At 44.1% G+C, this 26,564-nt stretch overlaps 1 protein-coding gene across 2 annotated transcripts; it reads left to right on the forward strand.

Moving 5' to 3' along the window:
* The first annotated feature begins 1,563 nt into the window (after positions 1-1,563).
* Positions 1,564-26,306, forward strand: LOC117144950 (octopamine receptor Oamb). 2 transcript variants are annotated; one of them, XM_033310405.1, is made up of 7 exons: positions 1,564-1,659; positions 2,368-2,796; positions 9,675-10,095; positions 15,224-15,515; positions 15,659-15,895; positions 17,116-17,638; positions 24,867-26,306. In XM_033310405.1, exons 4-7 carry the CDS (start codon positions 15,264-15,266, stop codon positions 25,790-25,792), a joined length of 1,938 nt encoding a protein of 645 aa, XP_033166296.1. In that variant the 5' UTR covers positions 1,564-1,659; positions 2,368-2,796; positions 9,675-10,095; positions 15,224-15,263; the 3' UTR covers positions 25,793-26,306. The 2 variants fall into 2 exon arrangements, with proteins under 2 accessions (XP_033166296.1, XP_033166297.1); XM_033310406.1 differs by having other exon boundaries at positions 22,173-24,953.
* The last annotated feature ends 258 nt before the right edge of the window (positions 26,307-26,564 follow it).

The following is a 26,564-nucleotide window of genomic DNA, read 5'->3' on the forward strand; positions in this document are numbered from 1 at the left end:
CTTAGTTTCGGGCACTTCCCAGTGAGGAACTCTGTAAGCTGCGGGATACCCGGGCTTCCAGCTTTAAGATAGGGCCACGTCAGCCCACTCCTTTGTTCGATTCTGCCTGCAAATTGATTTCGCATCTTTTATCTGGCCAGACGATGGAAATTTTGCAAATCCGATTTGGTTGAAGAATGAAATGCGGTGCAGACCCAACCGGAATTCCTGAAAAATCCCGAGCCAAATGCAGGATACAGAAGGGCTAAAAATAACAACAGATTCTGCCGCAGAAATCATTGTGTTTTCTCTTTAGATTCAAGGTATAAGTTTTAGTCATCGAGGTAAGAAAGTGGAATCTCTGCGACAACAGAAAAAGGAGAAAATCACGAGGTCCTGTGAATTCATCTGTTCATCTCGTTATGCAAATCCAAGTTAAACGTGCAGCACGGCATCTGTGTTTCTGGCCAACTGAGATTGCAGACCGCCAGCAAACGGAAGCAGGATATAGATAGTTTTAGCAGAAAGTCAGCGAAAGGATATAATTACTATGATGGCGGTCATATTGATCACGAGCCCCAAGGACTAATGAGCAGTTGGGAAAGGAAACTGGGCGGCTGTTCAGGACTCGTGATGTGTAATTAATTTTTGGGCAACATCTGTTTATCCTAATTAGAGGCGATACAAACACACACATGCCCATGGAGGGTGGCAGGAGTTGAGGGGGTGGACCCGAGGCGTTCTCTTTTCATTTATCATTATTACTGGGCTAGACCAAACGGGGCCAAAAGGTCAGTGAGATAAAAGTTGGGATGTGAGTCGATTAAACGGGCAGAAATCAAGTGAATAATGGCCGCAGCAGCTCTTGCATGGCAAGTGCCCGCCACTTACTCAGCTTTCCAGATTTCAATGGAGCTTCGTAATGAGTTTTGAATAGAGTATTGGCCATGGCGGAATTGTAAGCCAAATACTTGGCGAAAAATCGTAAAAAAAATACAAGAACGCAATCAACGCCTCGCAGCTCTAACGGAAAATTGGGCAAATTGAAGTCGACCAACTTTGTCGTAAAATGAAATTGCTAGAAATATCAGCGGATGGTACAATCAGAATAAGGCTGAGCGGATGCCCATCAAAAAAGGGGCAAGTGTGTGTCCTTTTTTTCTAGCAGTTCAGCCATCCTTTTGACTGCTCCGAATTTACCAATTTATTATGCGTGGCTTCTTTTATTTGCCATGGCCAACTGGCTGTTTGTCTGGACGAAAGGTTAACAAGCCAGAAAGCGTCGCAAATCAAAGGGAATTTCAAACTTGCTGCAGGCGAATGCAGATTAGGGGAATCAAGGGATTATAATTAATCAGACGTCTTGGCTCTTACAGCAAATATCGCATGCGATTTTATTTCCAAGCGACTGTTGCGCGCTGTTCAAAAACTTCTGCTTTTCTACCGAGCGCTGTTTCTCGTCCCGCTGTTTCAAGTTTTACTGTTCCATCTTCCAACGTTTCCATCTTTCCATGCGTTCCGGAACGAACAATTTCGAACGAACAGTTCGCGCTGAAAATTCAGTTCGTGTTGAAAATTCTGCCGCGTCGGTCGTGCCAATTCGCACGAGCGGAGAAAACTGGCCAGAACTAACGGTTCTTGCCGACGGCACATAACGGTAGCTAACAGTGTTGCGTGGGTGTAAGTGTTAGGGAGCGCTGTGTGGGTGTGTGCACTTGTGCGTGTGTGTGTGAGTTGCCGAAGCGCCGAGTGCGAGTGCTCGTGATCGCGAACAACAACTGTTTAGCACCATTTTGCGAATTCAGTTCCTGTTGAGTCCTCGATCGAAGCATAAGGATGTTAGCTATACAATTGAAGTTATAATTACAAATGATTGATAACCAAAACTAAAGCTCGAGGCAGCTATGTACGTGCCATCTGGCCAAAAAAACCGAAATATTAAAATTCGCAATAAGCGCGACGAGCGAGTGAGTGCATTCATAATGAATTCGCGAGTGTGAGACGAGTGTGAATGTGTCTTATGTGATTTAATGGGGTTTTCTTCAGCGCCGTGCTAGTTTCGCCTAATCAAATCGCTCGCTTTCGTTCCGTTTCGTAATTTCGCTCATTAGCAAACAATTTTCCTTGCTGTCGCCGAAACAAACATAGCATTGACAAAGTGCAATTTTCATAATTGTCCCGCTGTGACATTTGCACATATGCAAATATAAATATTTCTGTTCATAGATGATGTCAGTCAGCAGATCAGAACTGCATTTCCTTCGCCTTTGTGTCCGCTCTGCTTGAGCAATGACAGCAAATAATTGGCTTGCCATAACTTGCCAGTGCAATGTTGCCGTTGCCAATCCATGCAATTAACAAATAAAACATATTTCAATCAAATTCTAGCGCAAACAAACTATTAATTTCACAAAACCCGGCCTAGTCACGCCCAATCGAAAAGATCAACAAACCACCAAGCACTGAAAACTAAGCACTCAAAACTTAGCACTGAAACTGAGTAGTGAATATCGAAAACCGAATGCTGAGTATGGAGATTTTAGGCAAAATGCGTGCAATTATTCAACGCATGACAACCAATTAATTGGCCAAAGAGAGCGAGAGCACTCGAGACCCGCGGCAACAAGTCGATATAGCTATAGCTTTTGAAAATATATAGCTATCTGGTGAGCCGGTTAACGCCAGCAAGTGCATCGGAAAACCAGCAACAAACAAAAACTTGACCGATTTTCCAAGCGATTCGGTGACGGCCTCTCGCTAATCTCGCCCAGAAAACTCAGATCACAAACGCCATCGACATCGCGATGATTTATGCAGGTGAGTCTGCTCGAGTTTATTACACTTTTCGAAGTTAAACTAATTGTAGATATTTAAAGTTAGCATATTTAATTCAGATATCTCAGAAAATTACTTATTTCAACTATTTGAGGCAACACAAAAATGATATTTTAAAACCATTTGGTAATAAAACTATCATTAACCTGTTTAAATATATATTCAGTCATAGACTTTTGACTATACCAGTTGCTTTTACTATTTTATACAATATTATTTACTAGTGGACACAAAAACTCCATTAATAGATTAGAAGCGTTAAGACGTTAACATTGATTTATTAAAACAGCGCAACTCATTATATTAATGAATTTCTTATGCTTGCATTTGTTCACTTTGCTTGCTGGACAGGGGATCTACATGTTGTATTCGAGATATTTGCACCCAAATAATGAATCGGTACCAGCAGAAACCCCGAAGCAATGTTTGGGCAATGAGAATGGGTATTAGTGCCAAGCAGTACTGGCCATAAATCCATAGTCTCAGTTAATTACAAACCCATATCAACATCTCCGAAGGCGACGACGCAATTAGTTTGGGGGGAAAAAGGCGCGCGGCATACAAATTACGAAGCAAAACGGGAAAAATTCGTCAAGTGTTTTGTGCATTTTTGCGGTTTTATTTTATTTTGTTTTTATTTTCTTTTTTTGCACAGGGCTTAGCACGTGGCTGTTGACCGCCTTTGGTTACAGATTTTGTTTATTCACTTTCGGTAGCCTAATTAACTAAATTGGCTGGCTTGTTGACAATTGAAACCAAAATGCGACCCATCCAGCACTCGGCAAGAGTTCCTTCGCCCATCTTCCGATTTTTCCGCCACCAAGTGTGAAGCTTAGCAGACACAAAGGCCAGTTGACAGGTGAAATGGGGGCAAACAATGGAAGTTGTTTTGACAGGGCCACAATGGACCGCCCGGGCCAATAACACGGACAGACTGGCCGACGGAAGGACGGCTTGCCAGCCGAACGGCTGGAAAATGTAGTAATAAATTAGGTTTTCAAATGGATCCCCATTTATTTCAACTTTAAGTGTGAAATTCCAGTCAGCCCGACTTTTATTTAATGCCACTCAGACATCCCTATATGCGGCTAAAGTCACGACTCGGAGGCATTAATTAGCCAGCTTTAGTTGATAGTATGCCTAAGTATAAGCGTTCTGAAATAAAGATACTTTAAAATACAACATTTTTATTGTTGTATGCATTTCATCGTGAGTCTCTCATTACTTTATACAGCTACGTCCTTTTTGAGGAGATAAAACGCATTAGCTCACCATCTTGTTCCATCAACTTAAAGCTTTACATTTTATTATCATAGTACACTTTAAATAAATTCATAGGCCATATTGCAAATACATAGAATATGAATATACCTAAAATAAATTATTAATTAAGTATAACGAACATAATATTTAATAATGGAATTCCTCATAAAAATAATATAATTTGTTTCGAAAAATGCTACTCTAAATACTGTAGAGACATTCCCATTTTGACCATGGTATTGAAAGCATCTCTAAAACAGTGTCCGTGCGTCCAGCTATGGAAATCTTCACGCCTGGCCAGGCACAGGGAGCTGGAAGCAGGAAGCAGTGCGAAGTGGGAACTGGGAAATGCGAAGTGGCAGCCGAGCTGGACGTAAACATAATTCTGTGCTTTGTGCAGCGCTCTGTAAAGGCATTCAAATTGCTTCCTTGTCCAGCGGGCACAACAATGGCAAGCTACGTGCATAAGCCACCGAAACCTGAGATTCTTTGGCCCAGTCGAACACAAAAGAGCGTCAACATAGAATTGTGCAACCAGCGAAGCAAATGACTTGCCACTCGGCCCGAAATGCAGGGGAAGCCCACACGTACTTGGTAGTAAAGCAAAACGAAATAATATAAAACAAACCAAACCAGTTGAAATATATTAACGGGGCGGGCATGAGATTGTTTTAGGTGTTTGCTTCCTCTTTCTGTGTGTGTGTGTGTGTTGGCATTAAACTTGGCATTAAATAACAATAACCCGGCAATAAAACGAGGCGAAATGTGCAGGAGGTACCCTTTCACTTTCAATTCCCGACTCGCACTTTTTCAAGCGTGTGCTTCTTCGTGCCACTTTGCAGCTTTATTGCGAATTATTCACCTTGCTACCTGCCGCCTGGCTCACGCGTCGTATGCGTAATGGGGCACATGTAGGAACAGACGGGCGACAAGAAAACTGCGGCAAACGCACGATATTGCGTATGCGGCGTGTGGGCCCTGATTCTGCCGAAAAATTGAGTCTTTTACATGGAGAGTACGTATCTGTTTAATGTACTTAACACTCAGGTAGCACTTTTTCGCTGTCTCCTCTTGAAACGCTTTTTTTACATTTTATTTGGCTTTTCCTAAGACGATTATTGTATTTTTGGCGTTGCTTAGGTGGGTAGCAATCAGAATTCCGAGGGTCAGATCTAGTAAAAGTTTTGATTGACACGCAGTGGCCTGCAAATTAACAGCTCATTGCAATGCAGCCACAAAGTGGGGGCCAAATGAAGCATGAAGAGCCAATAGCCACTGGCCGGAAATGAGTTCACTGCTCGTGGCGAGCTTAGCTCTTGAAAAATCACCTAATTCATTTAAATAAGCAAGAAGGAGTCGACGCCGAAAGCGGGCCAAGTCCATTTACGAAAAAAGGACCTTCCATCCAACTTGGGAAGCCTGAAGTCACCGACTTGGCTTTTATCTGCAGAAGTAGGATGCCTCGTCGTCGTCGAGTCGACAAACTAATTTAAAAATCCACTTGCTAAGCGTTTCCCACCTCCGAGTTCCATGGTCCATCGACCGAAGAGGGCACTCTCTGGGGCCAGGGCTATTTATTTTTTCATTCCCTGCCTTTTATGATGATTTTGCACTGCGTGGAAATAGTAGAGCAAACATTTTAGCCCTCGAGTGTTTAAATATAAAACGGAAATGAGCTTTACTCCAGGTCCTTGGGCTCTTCTACTTGCCATTTTTTTTTTTTTTTGTTCTCCATTTCGAACGAAACGTGCCAAATGAACTGAGAAGCTAGAGTCTATGGGTTGATTTTAAAAAGCTAATTAATGACTGCAACTTTCTTCGCCAGACACTTTTGAATTAATTGCACACCTCCACGACTCGGAATGGGCCCAATTCCATCGTAGAATCATGCAAAGTGCCAGACACGAGCCATGTTTGGGATTCCAACGCCCAGCAACTCTCGAGCAATATCGTAGATAAAGTCGCATTTGCGATTGCATCGCAATCGAATGCAAAATAAAACTCATTTTTATATTTTGCGTTCTGTGCTGGCAAAGCAATTTATGGATTTGATTTCAATTGTTCTGTCATGTTGATTGGCAGTCCGATTGGGCAACAACTCATAGTTTGGCAGCCAGCAATATATATCTGTTCGATGTCAAATGGCAGATGAGATGAGTTTCTCATCCGATTGTACACCGCTCGATTCCGCAGCTCTGAGCTCTGACCCCGCCAAGTTGAATCGAACTGAATGCTATTGAAAACCGAATTGGTTTCCTGGGTGTGTGTGGTGGCTGTGTAATTAATCTAATTTGCAGCTTGCCTTTGGGGCAGCATTTTGTGTGCTTTTGTGTGTGCCATTACGTGCGTGTTGACAAAAATCGAGCGCTCATGCCACCACTCAATGAACTCCTGCAGCTGTTCATGCATTCAGCTCACTGGCATTCATTAGTTAATTGATCATGCGTGGCGAAATGTGGATAGATTCGGGCCTAGACCCGTTCACACACAAACTTTTCAGCCCTTTTTTACTGCAACAGGGCCGTTCTTTTATGACAGCATAAAACAGAAACACAAATTATTTTGCTCATAAAAAAGCAAAGCTGCGCGAAACTAAAATACAAATGTGCAGAACCGACCGACGAACATAATGCGACATAGACAGCCAGAAGCCGACGTAGACCGACATGCCATACCAGGCTTGAAAGGAAAGTTGGATGCACACACATGTGTGTACATATGTACATATGTGTGTGGAAGGTCCTGGTGGCGGACTAGGACGATTCCAGCGAGAGTGTGTGCAAACAGAGAACCAAAGTGCCCAAAGCGTTTTCACAGTCAATTTTGTATGTAAAGGCAAGACAAGACAACGGCTGACATGCTAGTTGGGGAATGGGACTGGGATTGTACAAAGTAGTAGATGGGTATGTGGATGAGGATTGGGTCTGCACATGGAAAGCGGGAAAAGCTGGGTTTGGCTTAGTGTAAATTTTTATATTTCGCTGTGCATGGCACATAAAACCTTTTGTTAGACGAGCTGCATGGGTGTGGGTGGGTTTGTGTACATTTAGGACGGCAATGAGCAGGAACGCCATTAACTACTCAAACACAAATGTGCTACTGAAATCTTTTAAATCTTTTTGCGAAACAATAACCCAGAAGAAACTAAAATTGGATTGCAAGTGCTTTATATTATTTTCTAATTCTTACACGATCACTTCGAAAATATTTCTTAAACATATTTGCGATGAAAGCGCTTTCTTCAGGGCTATTTTTAAAAATAACCCAATCTTTTTTATTACACCTGAAAATGTCTTTACTGCGCTTATGTTATTCATTGACTTCGACTGCCAAAAATAAATGTGTAAGTAAATACTCCCGCTGTGTTTCGAATAATCCTATTTAACAAGAACAAACTTAGCATAAAGTAAAAACGTCGTTGGCATAAAGAAAATCCCATTCCAGGTTTCGGCTGTTGTATGGCCCACTTTCACCTTAGCAGCAGTACAATAAATAGCCAAAGTGAGGCAAACAAACAAACAAATGACTTTTGACAAAAAGGAAACGCGAGGCTAAGGCAAATGTAATGACACTTAAGTGGCCCTGAATCTCAATCTCTTTGCACTCGAGTGATTTTGCCTTGTCGCACTTGGCAACACAACAAACTTGGTCAACTCAACTAGATGACGTATGTAAATGGTGGCTTTTTCTTTGTATTATATTTACCTTTTCCTGGCTACCATCTACGGCATCGTTATCGAGCTGGACAATCATTACCATTATTACAGGCTAATTCTAAGGTCTGGACATATTAAATTCGTCTTTAATAAGTCTTTACGTGATTTATTCAGGGTGATCCGCCTTGGTTTGGCTGGTGTTTACCCAGGCTAATGGGATTTATTTTCCACCTTTACATCCGGGAATCCCCTTTATTTATGCTCCGCACACAAATCCACTTCCACTTCGCTCTATAAGCACCAAATTAACTCTTTCATGTCTATTTGCTGGTAAGCCATTTTTTCCGACGTTTTCGTCAGTCGACTAATTAGTTTACCAGGCCACTGAATTGTGCATGCAACGCACAGTTTCGTTGGAAGTCACTCGTTTTCCGGTTAAGGATACAAAGCAGCCTGCACATGACATGGCACATAACCATTTGCGAGTGTGGTGCACATTTCCAGCCAGAACCCGGTGGGTTAATTCAATTTAGCGAACACTAGCATAATGAGATCAGCTCATTTAAATTTGCATTAATTTTCGCCATTTAATGTGATGGCAAAGAGAGAGAGGTTTTAAAACGAATCGATGGTGTCGTGTCCGTCGGCCGTAAGGCCAATATGAATATATATTTATTAATATGTCCTGGGTGTGGCCAGCTTAAATTGGCCAGGCCTCAAAGAAGCGCCGAATGCTGAATGTCATTAAGAACAAATTATGGTTATTAGCGGACTTCTGGCGAAGTCCTAGCCCTGACAATGATTTGACCTTCGCGGACCCAAAAAAAATAAACGCGTCGAAAATTTAAATGACGCATTCGGCACTATATCCAGATAGAACTGCTTGACCGGCATGATTGGGAGTATTTCGGGAACGTGGTCTCGTTGAAATATGCCCATTAAATATGCGCAAAGGCGCTAGGAGCGACCCATGACTTATTCAATGTTTACAATGCTGTCAGCCGTTCCTTTCAATTCGACTCGGATTCGGTTTGGTTCGCATTGGTTTGGTTTGGTTCAGTCACCATGGTCAAGGAACACGCTCAAGTTATTAAACATTGATTACCTATCGATTTTATTCTTGTTTTTGTTATTTTTCCGCTCCGGTTTCGTGTCTTTTGTGTGTGCGTGGAAGGGGAAATTCGGCACGGAAAAGCGAAAGATGGGCAGCAAATGCAAATTACCTGTGAAAATGCAATTTCATCTTTTCACAGTTGCCGCAACGCAGTTTGACATTTAATTTTCGGGACCAAGGAAGAGAGCATCTGGAAATTCCCCTGTCAAGTTGACAGCGTGTGAAATGGGAGAAACTGAATATATTCCGGGGAAAAGTGCAAAAGTGGAAGAAATTCCACCGAACTGCCGGAATTAATGACGGGGCGAGGCAGCGGAAAAGGCTTTAAGGATTAACAAAGGAGAAACTGCATTCAGCAGGCAGAAGTTGTACCGGCTCAGTCAATCGAAATTAAGTTACTTGTCAGTTTTTGTTGAACAACTTACTTGTTTATTTATTTTCCGCATAACTTTTCAATAGAATGCAGGGCCTGTAAAGTTTTACGGCTGCTGCACAGTGGCTTACAAAAGTTTCCTGCCAGGCAATCAGTAAATTCTGATAGCTTTTGTCAACCCCTGCCCCCTGCTATAAGGCGAGCAAAGGGATTGGATTTATTGATTGCCACCTAAGTGGCATGTAGACTTATCATAATCTAAAGTCCTTCCACCGATTTCAACCATCTGACGATTTTAATCTCCGAGCACATAAAGCAATTGACAGTTGAAAATTGCTCTTGATAACTTTCTAAGCTCACACGGCCAACTGGCATCAAGTGTTGACTTGCTGAACGAGACATTGCGTATACGCCGTGTGACTGATAACAACTGTTTTGTGTACTTTTGTTGCAGCTATTTCCTGCAGCTTATGTGCAATATCCTGCGGGACTCGCAAATAACTACCATCAAAATGTTGCTATCGCACTTGTTTGGCATGTAAACCGCGGGTCGTGTAAACCCGACAAAGCACTCCACGATTCGACTATTAGGGGCACATACACTGACACTGTCACCCCGGAACGCAGTTGTTCTGCATGGAGACAACCTGCGGGTGCCGGGGCCCACGAGACGCACAGGAATCCACTAAAGCGACCGCATCGGCAACGGCAAAGGGATCGCTTTTGGTCCAAAACACGGCCATCATCAGCGGCAGTGGCCACCGGTTGCCAGGAACAACCGCAGCTTCAACATCGCCAGCCACATCAACAACATGGCCATAAAGCAACAGCTCTGTAATTCATGGTTACAACTACCCAACGAACTGCTGATATTGGTGAGTGAATAAGCCTTGAACGAGGCGATTTACATGGGGTGCCAAGTCTCAATTTGTTTGCTTTTTGTACTCGAAGAAGCTGTCCATAACTTTTAAGTACTCCAAAATTTGTATTCCCAATCGAAATAATAGGCTTTTTTAGATTAAAAAAGTTTTCACATTCGGACCGCGGTTCGGAAATTCCCATATAAAATAAAAATTAATGATAATAATTTTAAAAAATCAAATCTTTTTTTGTCTTAGAAAATCTGGAGCAGTCAAAGAATTGAAACTGGCTACGTTTTTTTGGACTCTTAGTAAATATTTTAAATTTAGTTAAATTAAGATTTCAGTGAGAGGTCCCTTTTATTTATTTTTAGGGACTTCGAGCATTCGGGGAGCGTTTTCCTTTGATGCAAATTCAAGGACTCCCTTTTAAGGTCAGGACTCGTTTTGCTTTTCGTATCTTGATTTCTCTGACAACTTGCACAAACAGCAATCAATCAAACAATTTGCTAGCGACTCTATTTACCCAAAGGACTTGTAAGAAATGGAATGCATGTCGCGCACAATTAGTCAAGCTGCTCGTAGAACCTGTGCTGTGTTAAAAATTTAGTTGGCAACATTTCCTGTTATTATTTCCGTTGCTTCTTGCCGTTGTGGCAAAGTGGCACGCACGTCCTGCCAACCCCCCGTGCGCCTCATCAAGGAGTGGGAGTAGTAGTAGTCTGAATAGTAGGAGTATGCGGCACGTATGTATACATATGTCCCTTGCAAAGGAACAGTTGACAGTAGTCGTAGGCACGTCCTAGTTGTGTGGCCATAGCTGTGTTGTTGCTGCAGCTGCACAGCAGCTGTCAGTTGCACATTTCGCCGATGGCAGGGCGAATGGTGAATTTGTCCCCAGCCTGCCACATGCACACGACTAGGAACTCCCACACGAATAGGAACTCCCACACCCCTAGGACCTCCCTTCCACACACCCATGTCCACATGAATGTTGCAATCAACTTTGACATGATGATGTGTGTGCGTCCGACATTGATTATCTTGTTTGTCTGTTTGTGTAGCTGCTGCAGCAGTTACATACCGTTGGCCAAATGAGCGGCAATAAATCGGATGAATATATATGTGCCGCGATGTATCCCCAAGTCGGTGGGACACTTTTATGTGTCTCCGGCAGATGCTCGTAAAGCTACGTGAACATTGCCTCGCAAAACGGTGGGCAAAGTGAAAAAGTGGGGGCTCTGCTAATGGCGCAACTACTTAACATTATCAGCCGGGCGGGCCATTAATTAAATTTTAATTACTGCAAGTAATTCCCACAATAAATCAGCTTTTGCAAGCACCCCTGCTAGAGCTCCTAGGACATCTTCCTGACAGGACCTCTCCAGATATCACTTGAGCTCATGCTCAGATCTCGGCCTTCGAACAAAGCCAGCGAACACATCGAGAGGCTTTGGCCTGTCATTTGCATTTGATTTTGAACCACGTAATTGTATTCGTACAAGGAATTTCAACGCCTAAGGCCAAAGGCAGCTTGCCCGTGATAGTTGCGAATGTTAAAGTTCAGGCCCGACTGCCTCCATTTGGCCCAATAAAGCGTGTGGCGTTTGGGGGTGCCCCCTCTAATTTCTGCGAGCCATTCGCGCGCAATTATCAGAATTAAATTAAAAGTTTCTGCGGGAGCTGTCGTCGGGCAATTGCATTTGGCAGAAATCAGCAAGCCGCAAAATTGTTTTATCTGCGTGGGCGTGGCTGCTTTTGCGGCTGTGTGTAATGGTCCAGTTTCCGGTTTTTGGAATCCGGTTTCCGGTTGTGTGGCAACTGCAAATTGTTGCGAATTTTCGTTTTAATCCTAATTTAGCTCATTTAGCGGCCGAAACTACGCATCCAGCTAATTGCCGCCAACTTGATTTTTCGCCACAAATGTCGCGGTTTGTTAGTCCAAATGGCTTATCCGGCTAATGGACTTATTTAATAATCAATTTAATGCGAAAAGAGACGTGATTGAAGCTGATGACAAAGCGTTTTCCATGGAAATTTAATTCACTTGTATTCCATTTCATAACCGATCATTTAGAGTTTACAAATAAACTAACTTAAATATAAACGCACAAAATCCGAATCAAATTGTGCTGTGATTGCCCCGTGACTTAATCAACTTGTTGCAATTCCCCAGGTACCTTGCAATTTATTTCACTGCCAACTTTTCACAAATCAGATTTGATGCAATTTCTCCTGTGGTTTTATTTTCTTTGCTCGGGCTTTTAATTTTCTCTCCAGCTTCGGCACGCAAATTGAATTCAGGGTGTTCCCTCCTCGTCCTGCAAAAGAAAAGTACTTTTATACAAATTCACCTCTTTCCGGGTCATTGTGACTGTAATTTAATATTTACATTGCGATAATGGAATTTTATGCTTAATTTGCATGCATAAGACCTGTCAGAAACACTGTCTCCATTGTGTTTCCGTGAATATGCATTACCATTTGATTGCTGAGGAATGGATAGCTATTATTAAAGTTAGGAAAGTATGAGAAACAACAACAAGTTTTACAATGCGACAATTTTAATTTTAATGGGAAAGCTTGTGTCACTAAGAAGTTCAGACCGAAAGCTTGCAGATAACTTTACTTTTACCGTCCAAAATGAATTTACAAGAAACCAATCAAATTAAGATATTCAAACAGCAAATATACTGGGAAATCCTTCGGGAGAAGTGCTGCTTTAAATTAAAAGACATTTGAAAACTTAATTAGGATTGTGTGCTTTAAAGTGAGTCATTTGCAGAAAATGAATGGGTAAAAGTATTTATATAAGTATGAATGATTCACGGAAAATGTGCTTAAACTTTGTTTACGCCTTTTGACATTTTAATTTCGTCTAAAGAACTGTGCTAACTTTTAATGCTGCGGTAATTAAATTTAATTTGCTTCAAAACGCCACCCCTGAGCTCCTACTCATTAATAATTTCCTCTTTATGTCATCGTCAACTAGGCGTATGCGTAATGGAACAAAAAAATGCAGAGTGCATCAGCAAGTTGAATGTCTTGATACTCTTTCTGAAAATTATTTATTCTTGATTTAATATGCAGTTCGTATCTTACTTTAAATTATTACATCGACATCTGGTGAAATTACCAGTTTGTTATTCAATTTCCAAAGCAACTCACTTCTCAAGGGTATTCGCAAAAAAGGGAATGCGTGTACGCCGCGTGGGTCGCGTGGGTGAAAAGCTTTTACAACTCGGTTTAAATGCCAATTATTTATTGCGCTCGGCAATTTAATGTTGGCAAATTTCGGCGTGCAACTCAATTTGGGCATTTCTCCTTATTAGCTGCCACAAAGCGAATTTCAGCATGCAAATTTTGTGCGCCAAGAAAATGCCATCAACTGCCGTCGAGTTTCATTCAGGAAGGGCTTCCTGCCACATCCCCAGGCCAAAATGCTTTTAAACTTTCCAACTGGCAACAATTTTCGCCGGGCAGGCTCCTCTTTGCCCTTTGCATTTTGTTTGTCATGTGAGTAATTAATGCGGGCCTCGTACACGCACTTCTTGCCCCGGATTGCCAATACTGCGGAATATCCCATATTCCCAAGTTTCTGCCCAATGTGGGGCCAACTTACATTAACCCTTCGTCGCCAACAAAGGTTGGCACTACCTTGAACTTAGCCCGTAATCAATGATTTGCCGGGTATTACTAGCAAATCGATATTGTTTGATATAGTTCGCTTGATTGGAGCATTTGGGCGGCGAACACGTTCCCATGGCTCTCGACTTTTGCGGTGTTCGAAATGGGCTCGAATATGCATTATTAAAGCGCTTTACAAAATACTAAGCTGACCAAAACAGGTGTTCTTTAGCACATGTCCAAATGGCCCGTGGGGAACTTGGCAAACTTCGCACAATTGGTAGCAATGTGCCTCGCTCCAAAAAGGTGGATTAGTCTTGAGGCAAATGTGTACTTTAATCGATTTGTTGCGTGCCGTGAATACCCGGCAATTAGCTGGCCCAAAAACCGACCGAGGGATCCCTTCCCGCATTTTTGGGTGCGTGCCTGGCAGGCGTCCGAACCATTAAAGTCAAAAATAATTTCAATTATTGATTGGCACCCGCAACATGCGCGTATATGGAATGCGGCAATGAGCTCGCTTTATGGCAGTTGATTGCTTGTTTAGCCGATTTTATAATTTATCGGCCATTATCAGCTATTTGAGTGCACTCCTCTTCATTCAGTTCCTCCGCAAATAATGAAAAAGTGCTGACAGTGCCAATTCGGCGGCAAATTCATTCATAGATTTCACCCAACACACACACACACTCACGCACACGAACGCATTGCAAACGAGCGTAATTAATTACGGCAATTAAATTGCAATGTGCAACTGCAGCTGAATACCAAGTGAGCAAGATGTGTGTACGGCTCCCATCCGACGACTCAGAATATATGTGTATCTATATAATTGCCATTCAGTAGTATATATCTGCCAGTATTTAATTTTACATTATTGGCCCAGGTCAGCGTCGCATAAATCCCAAAGGTTGGGCTTATGTTGTCTTACAAAACAATTAAGCAAATACGCCACCGGCATTGCGGCACATCCTCTTTTATTTTTCAGCCCTCCTGCTCATTCTGCCCATCTTTTTGTTCACTTCTGCCTCTAATTGCCCTATTTTTACATTTATGGCTTGGGGCGATTTTTCCTATAATGATACGTTTTTGCAACAGTGTATTTAAAGGGATAACCAGAAAAGCAACTCTTTAATTTAAAAAAAAGTGAGTACGAAATATTCGAAAAATTCTTTAAAATTTCTTTCTTATGATAAAGCCTAAGTTAATTGTTTGTATTTTTCCAATTTCCAATTATTGTCAAGCAATTGGCAAGTGTGGCTCAGTTCACATTGTTCCCAAAATAGAGTAATGCCTTCTGGTCATGTCTAACCCACGCACATTTATATTTCATTTGGGTTTCCTCGTTTAACGACTGCTCCATTCATTTTTGGCCTATTTATAGGCCAGCCTTTTCATAAATTAATTAGGCACGCGAGGTCAGGTTGTGGCAGCAATTAGGCGGCCAGTCAAATGTTTTGTTGTGTATCTTTTTTTTCTAAAATTTCCCCCTGTTGTCTGCTGCTGTCTGTTGCAGGTGGTGAACTCAGATACACACCCATCTCAAAAGTACCGCCATGAATGAAACGGAGTGCGAGGATCTCATTAAATCTGTGAAATGGACGGAACCAGCCAATCTGATCTCCCTGGCCGTACTCGAGTTCATCAACGTTCTGGTCATCGGTGGCAACTGCCTCGTGATTGCCGCCGTCTTCTGTTCGAATAAGTTGCGGAGTGTGACGAACTTCTTCATTGTCAACCTGGCTGTGGCCGACCTTCTGGTGGGTTTGGCCGTCCTACCCTTCTCCGCCACCTGGGAGGTCTTCAAGGTAAGTCCAAGTAGTTAAATTTCAATCAAGTATCCACCTTTTTTTAAATGTCTTCAAGAATTTTACAATATATACAATACAATTATATAATATTAGTATGTAAATCTTTCTTATTTTAATATCTCAAAATTTTCAACCCTCAGGTTTGGATATTCGGCGATCTCTGGTGCCGCATTTGGCTGGCTGTCGATGTCTGGATGTGCACGGCATCGATCCTGAATCTGTGTGCCATATCACTGGACCGCTATGTGGCGGTCACGCGACCCGTCACCTACCCGAGCATAATGTCCACGAAGAAGGCCAAGTCCTTAATCGCCGGCATTTGGGTACTCTCATTTTTTATTTGCTTTCCGCCGCTAGTCGGCTGGAAGGATCAAAAGGTAAGTTGGGGGCAGCAACTGACCCACAAGTGACCCGATGCGATAAATTAACGGGGTAAATGGGAAACGCGGTTTGTCTCTGCCAACGTTGAAGCCGAAAGGGCCGGCAAAATTGAAAGTCGGTAAACTGTTTTTAGCACGCTCAAGTCAGCCTCATAAAGAACAAAAGCCAGGCCGACAGGCAGGCAGGCGACCGACTGCCAAAAGTTGTTTCTATAGCCCCAAAACTGAGGGCCATTCTGTCATTGACACCATTTTGGGGTTGGCAGCAGTGGTTTCTCAACCACATCGACAATGGAAGCGACACTGGCTGGTGCTGAAGACTGCAATCCGGCTCATTTGTGCCAAAATTACCGTAAAACAAGACACGAATTTCGTCCTTTCGGAGGAAAGGACTTGCTTCTAATTTCGTCCCCTTTTCTGGGGACATTATTTGACATTATTCTTACGCAACGACACTGATAATGATGTGTTACACATGCCGCAACAAAATTGCCAACAAGCCGGGGAGCACAATTTATGGGCACCCCAGTCACTGGGTAATCAGATCGGGCAGGATACACGACTACTCGCCTTTTGGCCCTGCTCCAGTTTATGGTCCTGTCTTTTGGTTGTACTACTGCTTGTATTTGCCCAGCCAGACACATAAATCCAGTTTGCATCAAGGTGCCGATGATGTGATGGCTTCTCCATTGCTGCACATGCGAAAATGTATCCTTTCGAAGGACATTCCATACCATTCAACTCAACTGAATTCAATTCAATTCGATGTGATTCACAACTGCAGTGGCTGAGTGCAGTTGAATGGGCCACGTTTGAATGGCTGGCATTCAGCCCGCTGCCAGGCTGAAACCCGGTTAGCGAGTCGAGGCTGTTGGCATCGATTATTATTACGGCGGATAGTCAGGATGCGATGGGTTGGGCAACATGCCCTGATTCTCATTCTCTGATGGCCCAACATGCTCTCACATACAGCTCGCGGCATTTATTTCGCCGGTCTGTTGGCTTTTTGTTAACGCCACCTTTAGCCACGAGTAATATTTATGCGCAACACGTCGGCGAATATCTCTGGCAATATAACCCGCTTTAAGTTGCATTTTTATTGGCTTCTTGGCGCCGTGAAGAGGGTGCCAGGACGAGGGTGGAATTTTAATGTGGTCCTCCGAATATCAAGTGTCATCTCATGATCCCATATCCCTCTACTCTACTCTTCATTCTAGGCGGTTATACAGCCGACCTATCCAAAGGGAAACCATACGCTTTACTACACCACCACGATGTCAAGCTCGGAGGATGGTCAACTAGGGTTAGATAGCATTAAGGACCAGGGCGAGGCCTCCTTGCCTCCATCCCCGCCGCATATCGGCAACGGCAACGCCTACAATCCCTACGATCCCGATTTCGCCCCCATCGATGGATCCGCGGAGATTCGGATTGCGGCCATTGACTCGACCAGTACTTCAACCACCGCAACCAGCACGACGACAGGGTCCAGTTCGAGCACCACGGAATCGGAAATGGACCTCGATCTGCTGAACGCACCGCCGCAGAACAGACCCCAGACCATTTCCGGCAGCTGTCCGTGGAAGTGCGAGCTGACCAACGATCGGGGTTATGTCCTGTACTCCGCCCTGGGCTCCTTCTACATACCCATGTTCGTGATGCTCTTCTTCTACTGGCGCATCTACCGGGCTGCCGTGAGAACCACGAGGGCCATCAACCAGGGCTTCAAGACCACCAAGGGTAAGTCACATCCGTAGTTAACTGACCCAGCAACCACAACCACCAGCTCATTTGGACACGATTTGTTTGAACCTTGTCACCATCAGTTTGGTTTAACGTGTGCGTAGCTAACAGTTTGGTTTTGATACTCATCACCTCTCTATATATACATATATATATATATATATTTGTTTACTTACCAAATAAGTAACGTAATCACGTAGCTAGTTCCTTTTATTCAAGCTTTAATATCGATTGCTAAACAGTTTAAAATCTCTCGACGTGTAGTCAATAGTGTGACGTCCCGTTTGTCCCGTTTTATTTTGGTTATCCTACCGAATAGTGTACAGATTCACACACTGAGCATTCCAGACACCCCACAGAACCACCCACTCGACCTTGTCCTCGTCCCCCTGAATAACCGTCACCCGAAGAGCATAAGTTGTCGGGGAGTATATAACAACTTACACGGCGGAAATGTATAAATCGATGGCGCTAAAAAGAGTACCACTAAATTTACATTCATAAATAACTTCACGCACACATTCAAACATTTATATATACATATGTCGGCATTTTGTTTTTGTGTTTTGCACATAAATAAACATGATAAATAACCTGGAAATGAGTAAATTTATAAGTATACATATGCATATACACTTAGTGAAAGCCCAGGCATTACAAAGTCAACCCCTTAAAACCAAGTGAAAATAGAGTTCTCATTTTTATGTAAGCAAAGAGAGGAAACTACATTTAAAATAAACAAATAACTCTGCAAAGCACGGAGCAAATTAAAATCCTTGTAATTTAAATCCCCCTAACTATATTCAAATGAATGTGATAATAACTTAGTAACGGAAAGTCCTAATTCATAAATATTAATTAGCCTAGTTTACCAAACTAAGTGAACATATAGATGCGTATGATTGACAAGCGCTCCAACCTTAAAATGTGAATAACCCGCTATGAACCTGAAGTATCCAATTGGCTTAACCAATTATAAAATTATATAACTCCTTACGAGTTCCAATCAATCCTTAAGACCCGGAATCAACGTCCTGCACATGTCCCATTCCTTTTAAATTACAGCATAATATAAATCACATGCTCAAAGAAGAAGTCACGCATCATAATTAGCATTATATTCCAAGTTGAGCAAAAACAAGAAATCGATGAACGCCGAGGGAGCACATCAAACAAATCGGCTTAGATAAAATTGAGGTTGGGATTAAATAGGAGCGGGATTCCAGCCAGAAAATGGCAGACATGAAAGCGACCCATCGGCTAAGACGAAATAAAATATAATATGTCTTCCCTGTTAGCATGTTCTGTTTGCAATTTTCTATTTTCTTAGGTTTTTGTCGTTTCAGGCCTCACTGGTCCCCAAAGACTTTGTGGTGGCGATAATCCCCGGGAGCAGATTCTGTTTGAAGTCGGGAGCGCCCATTAGACTGGCACTGGGTGTTTATTTTAATATGTGGCCCATTACTTGGCCAGGGCCACAGCGCACTTTCTTCCGCGTGATCAGCTCATTGGGCACACTTCTCGGATATATTATGTCCCATTCTATCCATAGCACGCATTCGCTGATAATCTGCCGTAACTAAGTCAACCGACCGACCGACTGACTTCAGCGGGAAAATCAATAGCCAACCTTCGTGCCGCCAGTGCAAATCAGTGCTCCCCGCTAATTTATGGGCCCCACAAATCCTGCAGCTCGGCGATGTACGAGTATGCTACGAAATTGCATTTTAAAAGTGATTGCATACTTTGGGGCGCTGACTGCCGCCATATTGGAGTTCAGTCGCTTTTCAAAAAGCGGAAGCGGATAGTGCATTTCGGTGCCACCAGCTTAAGACCACTGCTCTTGTCGACATTCTTGCTCCCGTTGCCTTGGCAGTTGTTATTGTTTTGGCACTGTCGTGTCGTTAGTTGGCGCCATTTTGAGCACAAAGCCCAGATTTGCCAGCAGCCCACACAGACACTCACACCCACCCGTTCTCTCACCAACACTGGCGAGAATCGTCGTGTGGCAGCCTTGAAATATGCTTTGTCTCCCCGCAAACAAACACACACACACACACTCGGAGGCGGCTAAAGAGAGATGTTTACCCACACACCCACACGCGGGGCAGCTCGTTATAGTTTATGTGGATACACCGCCAGAAAAAATAACTTAAACAGGTTTTTACATTTTTACTTGTTTAGCGAAATAAATATAATTTTTTCAAGTTCTAATTTAGTTAAGCTGTTATGCCTTATCCTTTAATTATAATTAAATTGTTTTAAGCCATTTGGAGAATTCAAGACAAGTCAGACATTTATTTAATATATAAAATATATAATCTATACACATAATATTAATTTAAAAGACTTCTCTTCTATTTTTCCTTCCATTACTTGTTCTATCAATCGAAAATTTCAATTTAAAATATTCCTCAAAGGAACTTCCCATCAGCGCGTCCACTCCCATTATTTTGAGCCCCATATGAACATGGGCCACTTTGCTGTGCGTGCACAACGTCGGAAATCGCTCCGTGACACAATGCGGGTGGTGCTGATGCTTTTTGTCCGGGTTTTTTCTATTCTCTATTATTTTTGGAGGTAGGTGTGTCATCCGGCCCACGCGCCTTTCTCGTTTTTCGTGGCTTTTGAAGGTAATCAAGTTTCAAGTTCAAAACTTGCCGAGGTTCACGGCGCCGACCACGAGGAGGAGGTCACTGTTATTGTTAGGCCTTAGAAATTTCAGAAGTGTGACCCTGGCCCCGTGTCAAGAGCAGAACGAAACGGAAAGGATCCGGCAACTTTCGTGCGAGCTGCCCCTGGCAGCCAGGCTCAACTTGAGCCGAGTCCTGGGCCTTGACTTGCAGCCACACTTGTCTTCTGTCCCGGCCAGGACATCGTCCAAAGGTCAAAGGCTGGCGACAGTGCTCGTAGCATGCAAGTCCGCGTATAATAACAACTGGCGGCGCACAAATCAATTCTGGACAATTACCCCGCGGCACTCAGACGCTTAATTATTATTAAATGCCATTCAATTAAAGGCCACACAAAGACCCGAAAAATGTTGCGAGTGAATTGTAAATGCTGGATTAATGCACGAAAACTACAGCTCTCAGTGAAATGGAAATGGTCGAATGCGACCCAGCATTTCAATGTACATTTATGTGCAGGGATTATCCTTAGTGGCGGGCGAAAGTTATACATTTATTTAAATCAGCAGCGCCGCAGGATACGAAACATCCCGAGGCTCGGACAGGGTCCTTGGAAATATAAAGGCTTTCGCCGGGATTGCGCCTGCACATCCTGGCATATTTACATACATTAGGATATTTCGTTGTATATTTGTATACAAATTGTTTGTTTAACTTTTATTTTTTGGTAGACGGAAGGGACAAAGAGGGGAAAACAAAATCAATAGTGTATCCCTTTTTATTTACCGAATCCTGCATATGCTGGTTTCTTGTTTGTACACATTTCCTTTCACCCACTTCGTGTATTCATAGGCGAACCATATTTGCTCTCAATAGGTTTAATATGGTTTATGCAAATAAAAATGCGGCATGCTTCGTTTTAAATTGAGATAACTCTGGGTACACGTGTATCCGCATCTGGACCAATATTTATTCAGTTCACAACTTGGCAATGATAGCCCATGACAAATGGGCTGGTCCATTTAGCCTAATTACGTTGGGCAGTTTTTGAAAAAATTGACAATTGAGAAATTGGTTTGTTTCCTCCTCTCCTATTTTTCATTCATATCCATGGAGTATAGCATTTCAGTTCCATTTTCAGTGCTTAGATACCAACCAACCACCCCTTCCGACCAATCCCACATAGAGTAATAAATAAAATTAGGCTAATAAAGCCATTCCCAGAGGGTGAATAGCTCGAAACGATAAGGAAAAAACAGACCCTACAAATAAACCACAATAAATAAAACGACTTGTTTATAACAATTAATTACCGACAATATTTTGCATTTACTACTGATGTGATCAATATCCATAAAACCCAAGTCCCCTGTTCAATGCCTGTTCCTAGATAAATTTAAATCGAAAAAACCAAAACAAAAACACTTAAAAATCTCCAATATTTGTACGTTTCATGAACTAGATTTTTATAATGGAATGAGTCCCTTTTCTCTCTATGAATAATATGTTTGTATTTACAAAAGTAGAGCAGCATTTTATTATACTCAACTAGTCGTAAGTTTTTACCACCATTAAACCTATCTCAATGTAACAGTTTGTAGTTAGTTAACCGCTCTTCGTGAAGTGTCAGTCAACAAATTTAATTTACCTTACTCAAGGAGAAATGTATCTTGCATCTACTTAAACGATTGTATCTAACTCAAACACCTCGAACCAACAGCCAACAGCAGCCACAGATCGTCCATCTAACCACATGTCCATGTACAATACAAGCTATATGTCCAACATCCATGTCACACACTCACACTCAGTCCAAAGAAACCACCAAACCCACCGAAATTAATCCATGAGAGGTCACCGCGATGCAAACCCCGCCAAATTGCACCACTCACTAATTGCAGGCAGTCCCCGCGAGTCGGGCAACAATCGAGTGGACGAGTCCCAGCTCATATTGCGCATCCACCGAGGACGACCTTGCTCCACCCCCCAGCGCACACCTCTCTCGGTGCACTCAATGTCCTCGACTCTCAGCGTGAACAGCAACGGGGGCGGGGGTGGAGCCGTAGCCTCGGGACTGGGTGCCTCCACAGAGGATCATCTTCAGGGAGGCGCCCCCAAGCGGGCCACTTCGATGCGCGTCTGCCGCCAGCGACACGAGAAGGTGGCCATCAAGGTGTCCTTTCCCTCCTCCGAGAATGTCCTCGACGCAGGACAGCAGCCACAGGCGTCGCCACACTACGCGGTAATCAGCAGCGCCAACGGACGACGTGCCTCCTTCAAGACGAGCCTCTTCGACATTGGCGAGACCACCTTTAATTTGGACGCAGCTGCGTCCGGTCCCGGAGACCTAGAGACCGGACTTTCGACCACCTCGCTGTCGGCCAAGAAGCGGGCAGGCAAGCGCAGCGCCAAGTTCCAGGTGAAGCGCTTTCGAATGGAGACCAAGGCAGCCAAGACGCTGGCCATCATTGTGGGCGGCTTCATCGTGTGCTGGCTGCCCTTCTTCACGATGTATCTGATCCGGGCCTTCTGCGACCACTGCATCCAGCCGACGGTCTTCTCGGTGCTCTTCTGGCTGGGCTACTGCAACTCGGCCATCAATCCGATGATCTATGCGCTCTTCTCGAATGAGTTTCGCATCGCCTTCAAGCGGATAGTGTGCAGATGCGTCTGCACCCGCAGTGGCTTCCGGGCGTCGGAGAATTTCCAGATGATAGCGGCGCGTGCCCTGATGGCACCGGCAACATTCCACAAGACCATATCCGGATGCTCGGACGACGGTGAGGGCGTGGACTTCAGCTGACTAATCGGCAGCTATGAGCCGAGTCCGCTGCAAAGAAGCTCCTCCCTGCCGCAGGAGGCGGAGTGCTCCGCATCCGTGTCGGGATCGGGACGGCGAATCCGGCGGGGAGGATTCTGCAAGGGACGCGTCCTCTAATGCATTTTGCTCTTTTGATACTTTTGTAAGCTCCGCCAGACGCAGAGGCAGACGCAGTGCATCCCACTTCTCAAAACTGTCAGTATTCGCATTGAACGACGTTGTAACTGTATGGCAATAATTTTCATGTATTTACCTAGACCTAAGGCTACGTTTAACTATATAGTACTATACCTACCACATGAGATACAGATACAGCATTATGAGATACGTAGATTAGACTTAAGCAGACCATTGTTTTCAGTTCCGATGTGTATGTACATGTATTAGTCGCTGAGGACACTCATTCGCATAAGTTAATCCAGATATTATATATTGAATGTATATGTATGTGTGTATCGCAGCAGGGTAAGTCGGCTGCGTTTTCAATAAAAGTAAAATCGAACAAAACAAAGCGAAAACCAATCAGAGTAAGCACAAAAGATAAAAACAAGTGCCGACCACGAAGACAGAAATTGGCAAATACCAACGGGCAACTCACAGGTATTCGTTGACATAAGGTCAACATTCCGTGGCATGAAACAAGTACAACAAAACAAGCCTAGCCAAACCGACAATCTTATACCCTTTCAGTTACTTAGTTTCTTTATTTCTGGATACGTATAGGTCACGATATACTAGCTTTACTAACTTTAGTTTTCCACGTCATTGAAAAATTTAACCCGGGAACGTCTTAGTCCTGGAAAAAGTTGGAAGTTTAAATTTGTTTGTCGGACACCTTGATTTCCTAAACATTCTTGCCAAACTTTATATTAAAGTAGCAAACAAATAATTATCCCTATCAGCCAGAAAATTAAAATTCTGGAGAAGTAACATAAACTTCCGAGAATCCCGGCTCATCCCAACTAAGGTTGTTTACTTCATTGTTGGATTTTCGTATCCCCCTTAATAGCAATCCAATTGAATGGGACTTTCTTTGCCGGTCACTCCCACTCAAGTTGGCTGCCTCCAATCCGCATGGTCTACTGCCCATCCGAGTGTCCATAAACTTGGAGCAGACTTAAAGCCCTCGAGTGTTTCTTTGACAATAAGCCAGCTTTTAATGCCGCAAACGGAGACGCAACAGTGCCAGTAATGGCCCGGCTGAAATATTGCATTATTGCGCCGATTATTCATTACTCGTCGCGGGTTGAGTGGAGCCGAGTAATGAAAATGTATTCAGCAGTTAAACGTGCGTATGAGTAATAAATGCAAAGCAAGGCGGAGGCAGTCAACATATGCGCCGGATGAGCGAGCGGGAAAGCAAGAAAGCGAGGATTATGCAAATGGTTGTGTTAATGAAATAAAGTTCGCTTTGAAGGCGGCTTAAAGGCGACTACACTCCATGCCAAAAACATACAGATTGGCGGAGGGGAGTGGATGGGGAGAAACACCGAAACGAGGACTACGACAACGTCGAGTGCTTGTCGCGTTTATGGCGCAACATTTGCATAATTACGCGTTTAATTTGCTAAAGTGCAGGCAGGCTGGCGAGCTCTTTTCCAGTGGGCCAAAAGCCGTGAAGTTGGCAACGAATTCCGAGCGCGTGCACCAGGGCGTATGAGCGATATTCAACAGAAGTGGGAGAGATGGGCAGGGGAATGGGGGCCAATATACAACACCACCGAAATGTAATACTGCGTGTACTGATATGTTCTTTGCCTTCCTCCTTGACCAGGTTCCAAGGGCATCGGTTCGCGCTTCGAGGAGCAACGCCTCACATTGCGCATCCATCGAGGGCGAGGATCTAACCAGCAGGACTCTATGCACAGCAACGGGAGCACCCAGAGCACCACCACCACTCTAGGCACCCCCTCCCCGGAGAGATTGTCGAAGTACGCCACCAGGCGACTGCACCACCACGACAAGATCAAGATCTCGGTGTCCTACCCCTCCAGCGAAAACATCAGCGAGCTTGCCGGACACGGGGATGTGGGTCACGAGCGGCGGCAATCGGGGAACGCACTGTTCGCCGTCCACTACAACGGCACCAATGGGCGGGAGTCCACGGAATCGCAGCTCTACCGACAGCAGCAGCAGCACGGCGTGGCCAGCTCATGCTACCTGCAGGTGGGCAAGGGTCTGCCGGAGTTGGTCAGGCGGCAGAGCAACACCAGCGAGGCTGGTGGATCGGGACACTCTCGTCCGGCCAACAAGAAGATGGGCAGGCGCAACATCAAGGCGCAGGTGAAGCGCTTTCGCATGGAGACCAAGGCGGCCAAAACACTGGCCATCATCGTGGGCATGTTCATCTTCTGCTGGTGCCCCTTCTTCACCATGTACATCATCCGGCCGTTCTGCCAGGACTGCGTCGACCCTCTGCTCTTTTCGGTGCTCTTTTGGCTTGGCTACTGCAACTCCGCCGTGAACCCCATGATCTACGCCCTGTTCTCAAAGGACTTCCGTTTCGCCTTCAAGCGGATTATCTGCAGGTGCTTCTGCTCCCGCCAGTCCGTCTCCCTGAAGAGCTCCCGCCGCGGATCTGACATGTCGGCCATTCGCATTCGGGCCCGAACGCCCAGCATAACGCCCAGTGCTGCGGCCCACAGTTTCGGGGACGAGAGTGAGCTGCACCATTCCGAGATGAGCAACGACCCCAGGTGACGATCGTTTGGGCCCAGCTCGAGCTCGCAAAGCAGCTTGGGCGGGTTACGCAAGACGAGCCTCAAGGTGCCCGTCTACGAAATTTGCCATCCGCTGGTCATGGAGACGGCCTGCTACTCGTATGTGGAGGCCACCAGCGATGGATCCGCCTCCTGCTCCGTGGGCGGTGGCAATGGAGTTGGAGGCGGAGGTGGCGCACCGAAGCGAACGCAGTTGTAGCCGCGGGAGTTAATGGCGCTGCGTGGAACGGGAACGGGGGTCATCCCCTTGCCCGGAGGCCAGCGACCAAGGCGCGTGGTTCGCATCGAGTATAGCGATGCAAGGGTCTAGGATTTGACAGCTGAGATGGCTACGCTGAGGAAGCAATAGAAGGTAAAGACTGCTTTTTCCGAAACTAGTTTCGTGTTCAAAATAATTCATTATTTAGATGCAAACTGTATAAATGTAGAATAAAAATGTAATAATTTATTTGGCCTGGATATAATGCAAAAATTCATTTTAAAAAATATTTAATGTTTAATCATGCAAATATGACCAAGAAATTTATAAAATAATATCAATTTCTCAATTTAATTTAAATTTTCAAAGCGTCATTTTCCTCAGTGCATAACTCAGGCAGCTTAACCGACAGCTGAGACAATCCTTTGACATGAAAGGAGGCCGTAAGGATAGAAAGCAACCGCTCCTCCTGCGGATTTGGCCTAGCTTTGAGCAAGAGCCTCCGTAAGCCAACCATTGTATATTGTACATAGAGAGCAGGTGAAGTCTGCAT

The sequence above is a fragment of the Drosophila mauritiana genome, chromosome 3R, assembly GCF_004382145.1.
Source record: "Drosophila mauritiana strain mau12 chromosome 3R, ASM438214v1, whole genome shotgun sequence".
Lineage (NCBI taxonomy): Eukaryota > Metazoa > Arthropoda > Insecta > Diptera > Drosophilidae > Drosophila > Drosophila mauritiana.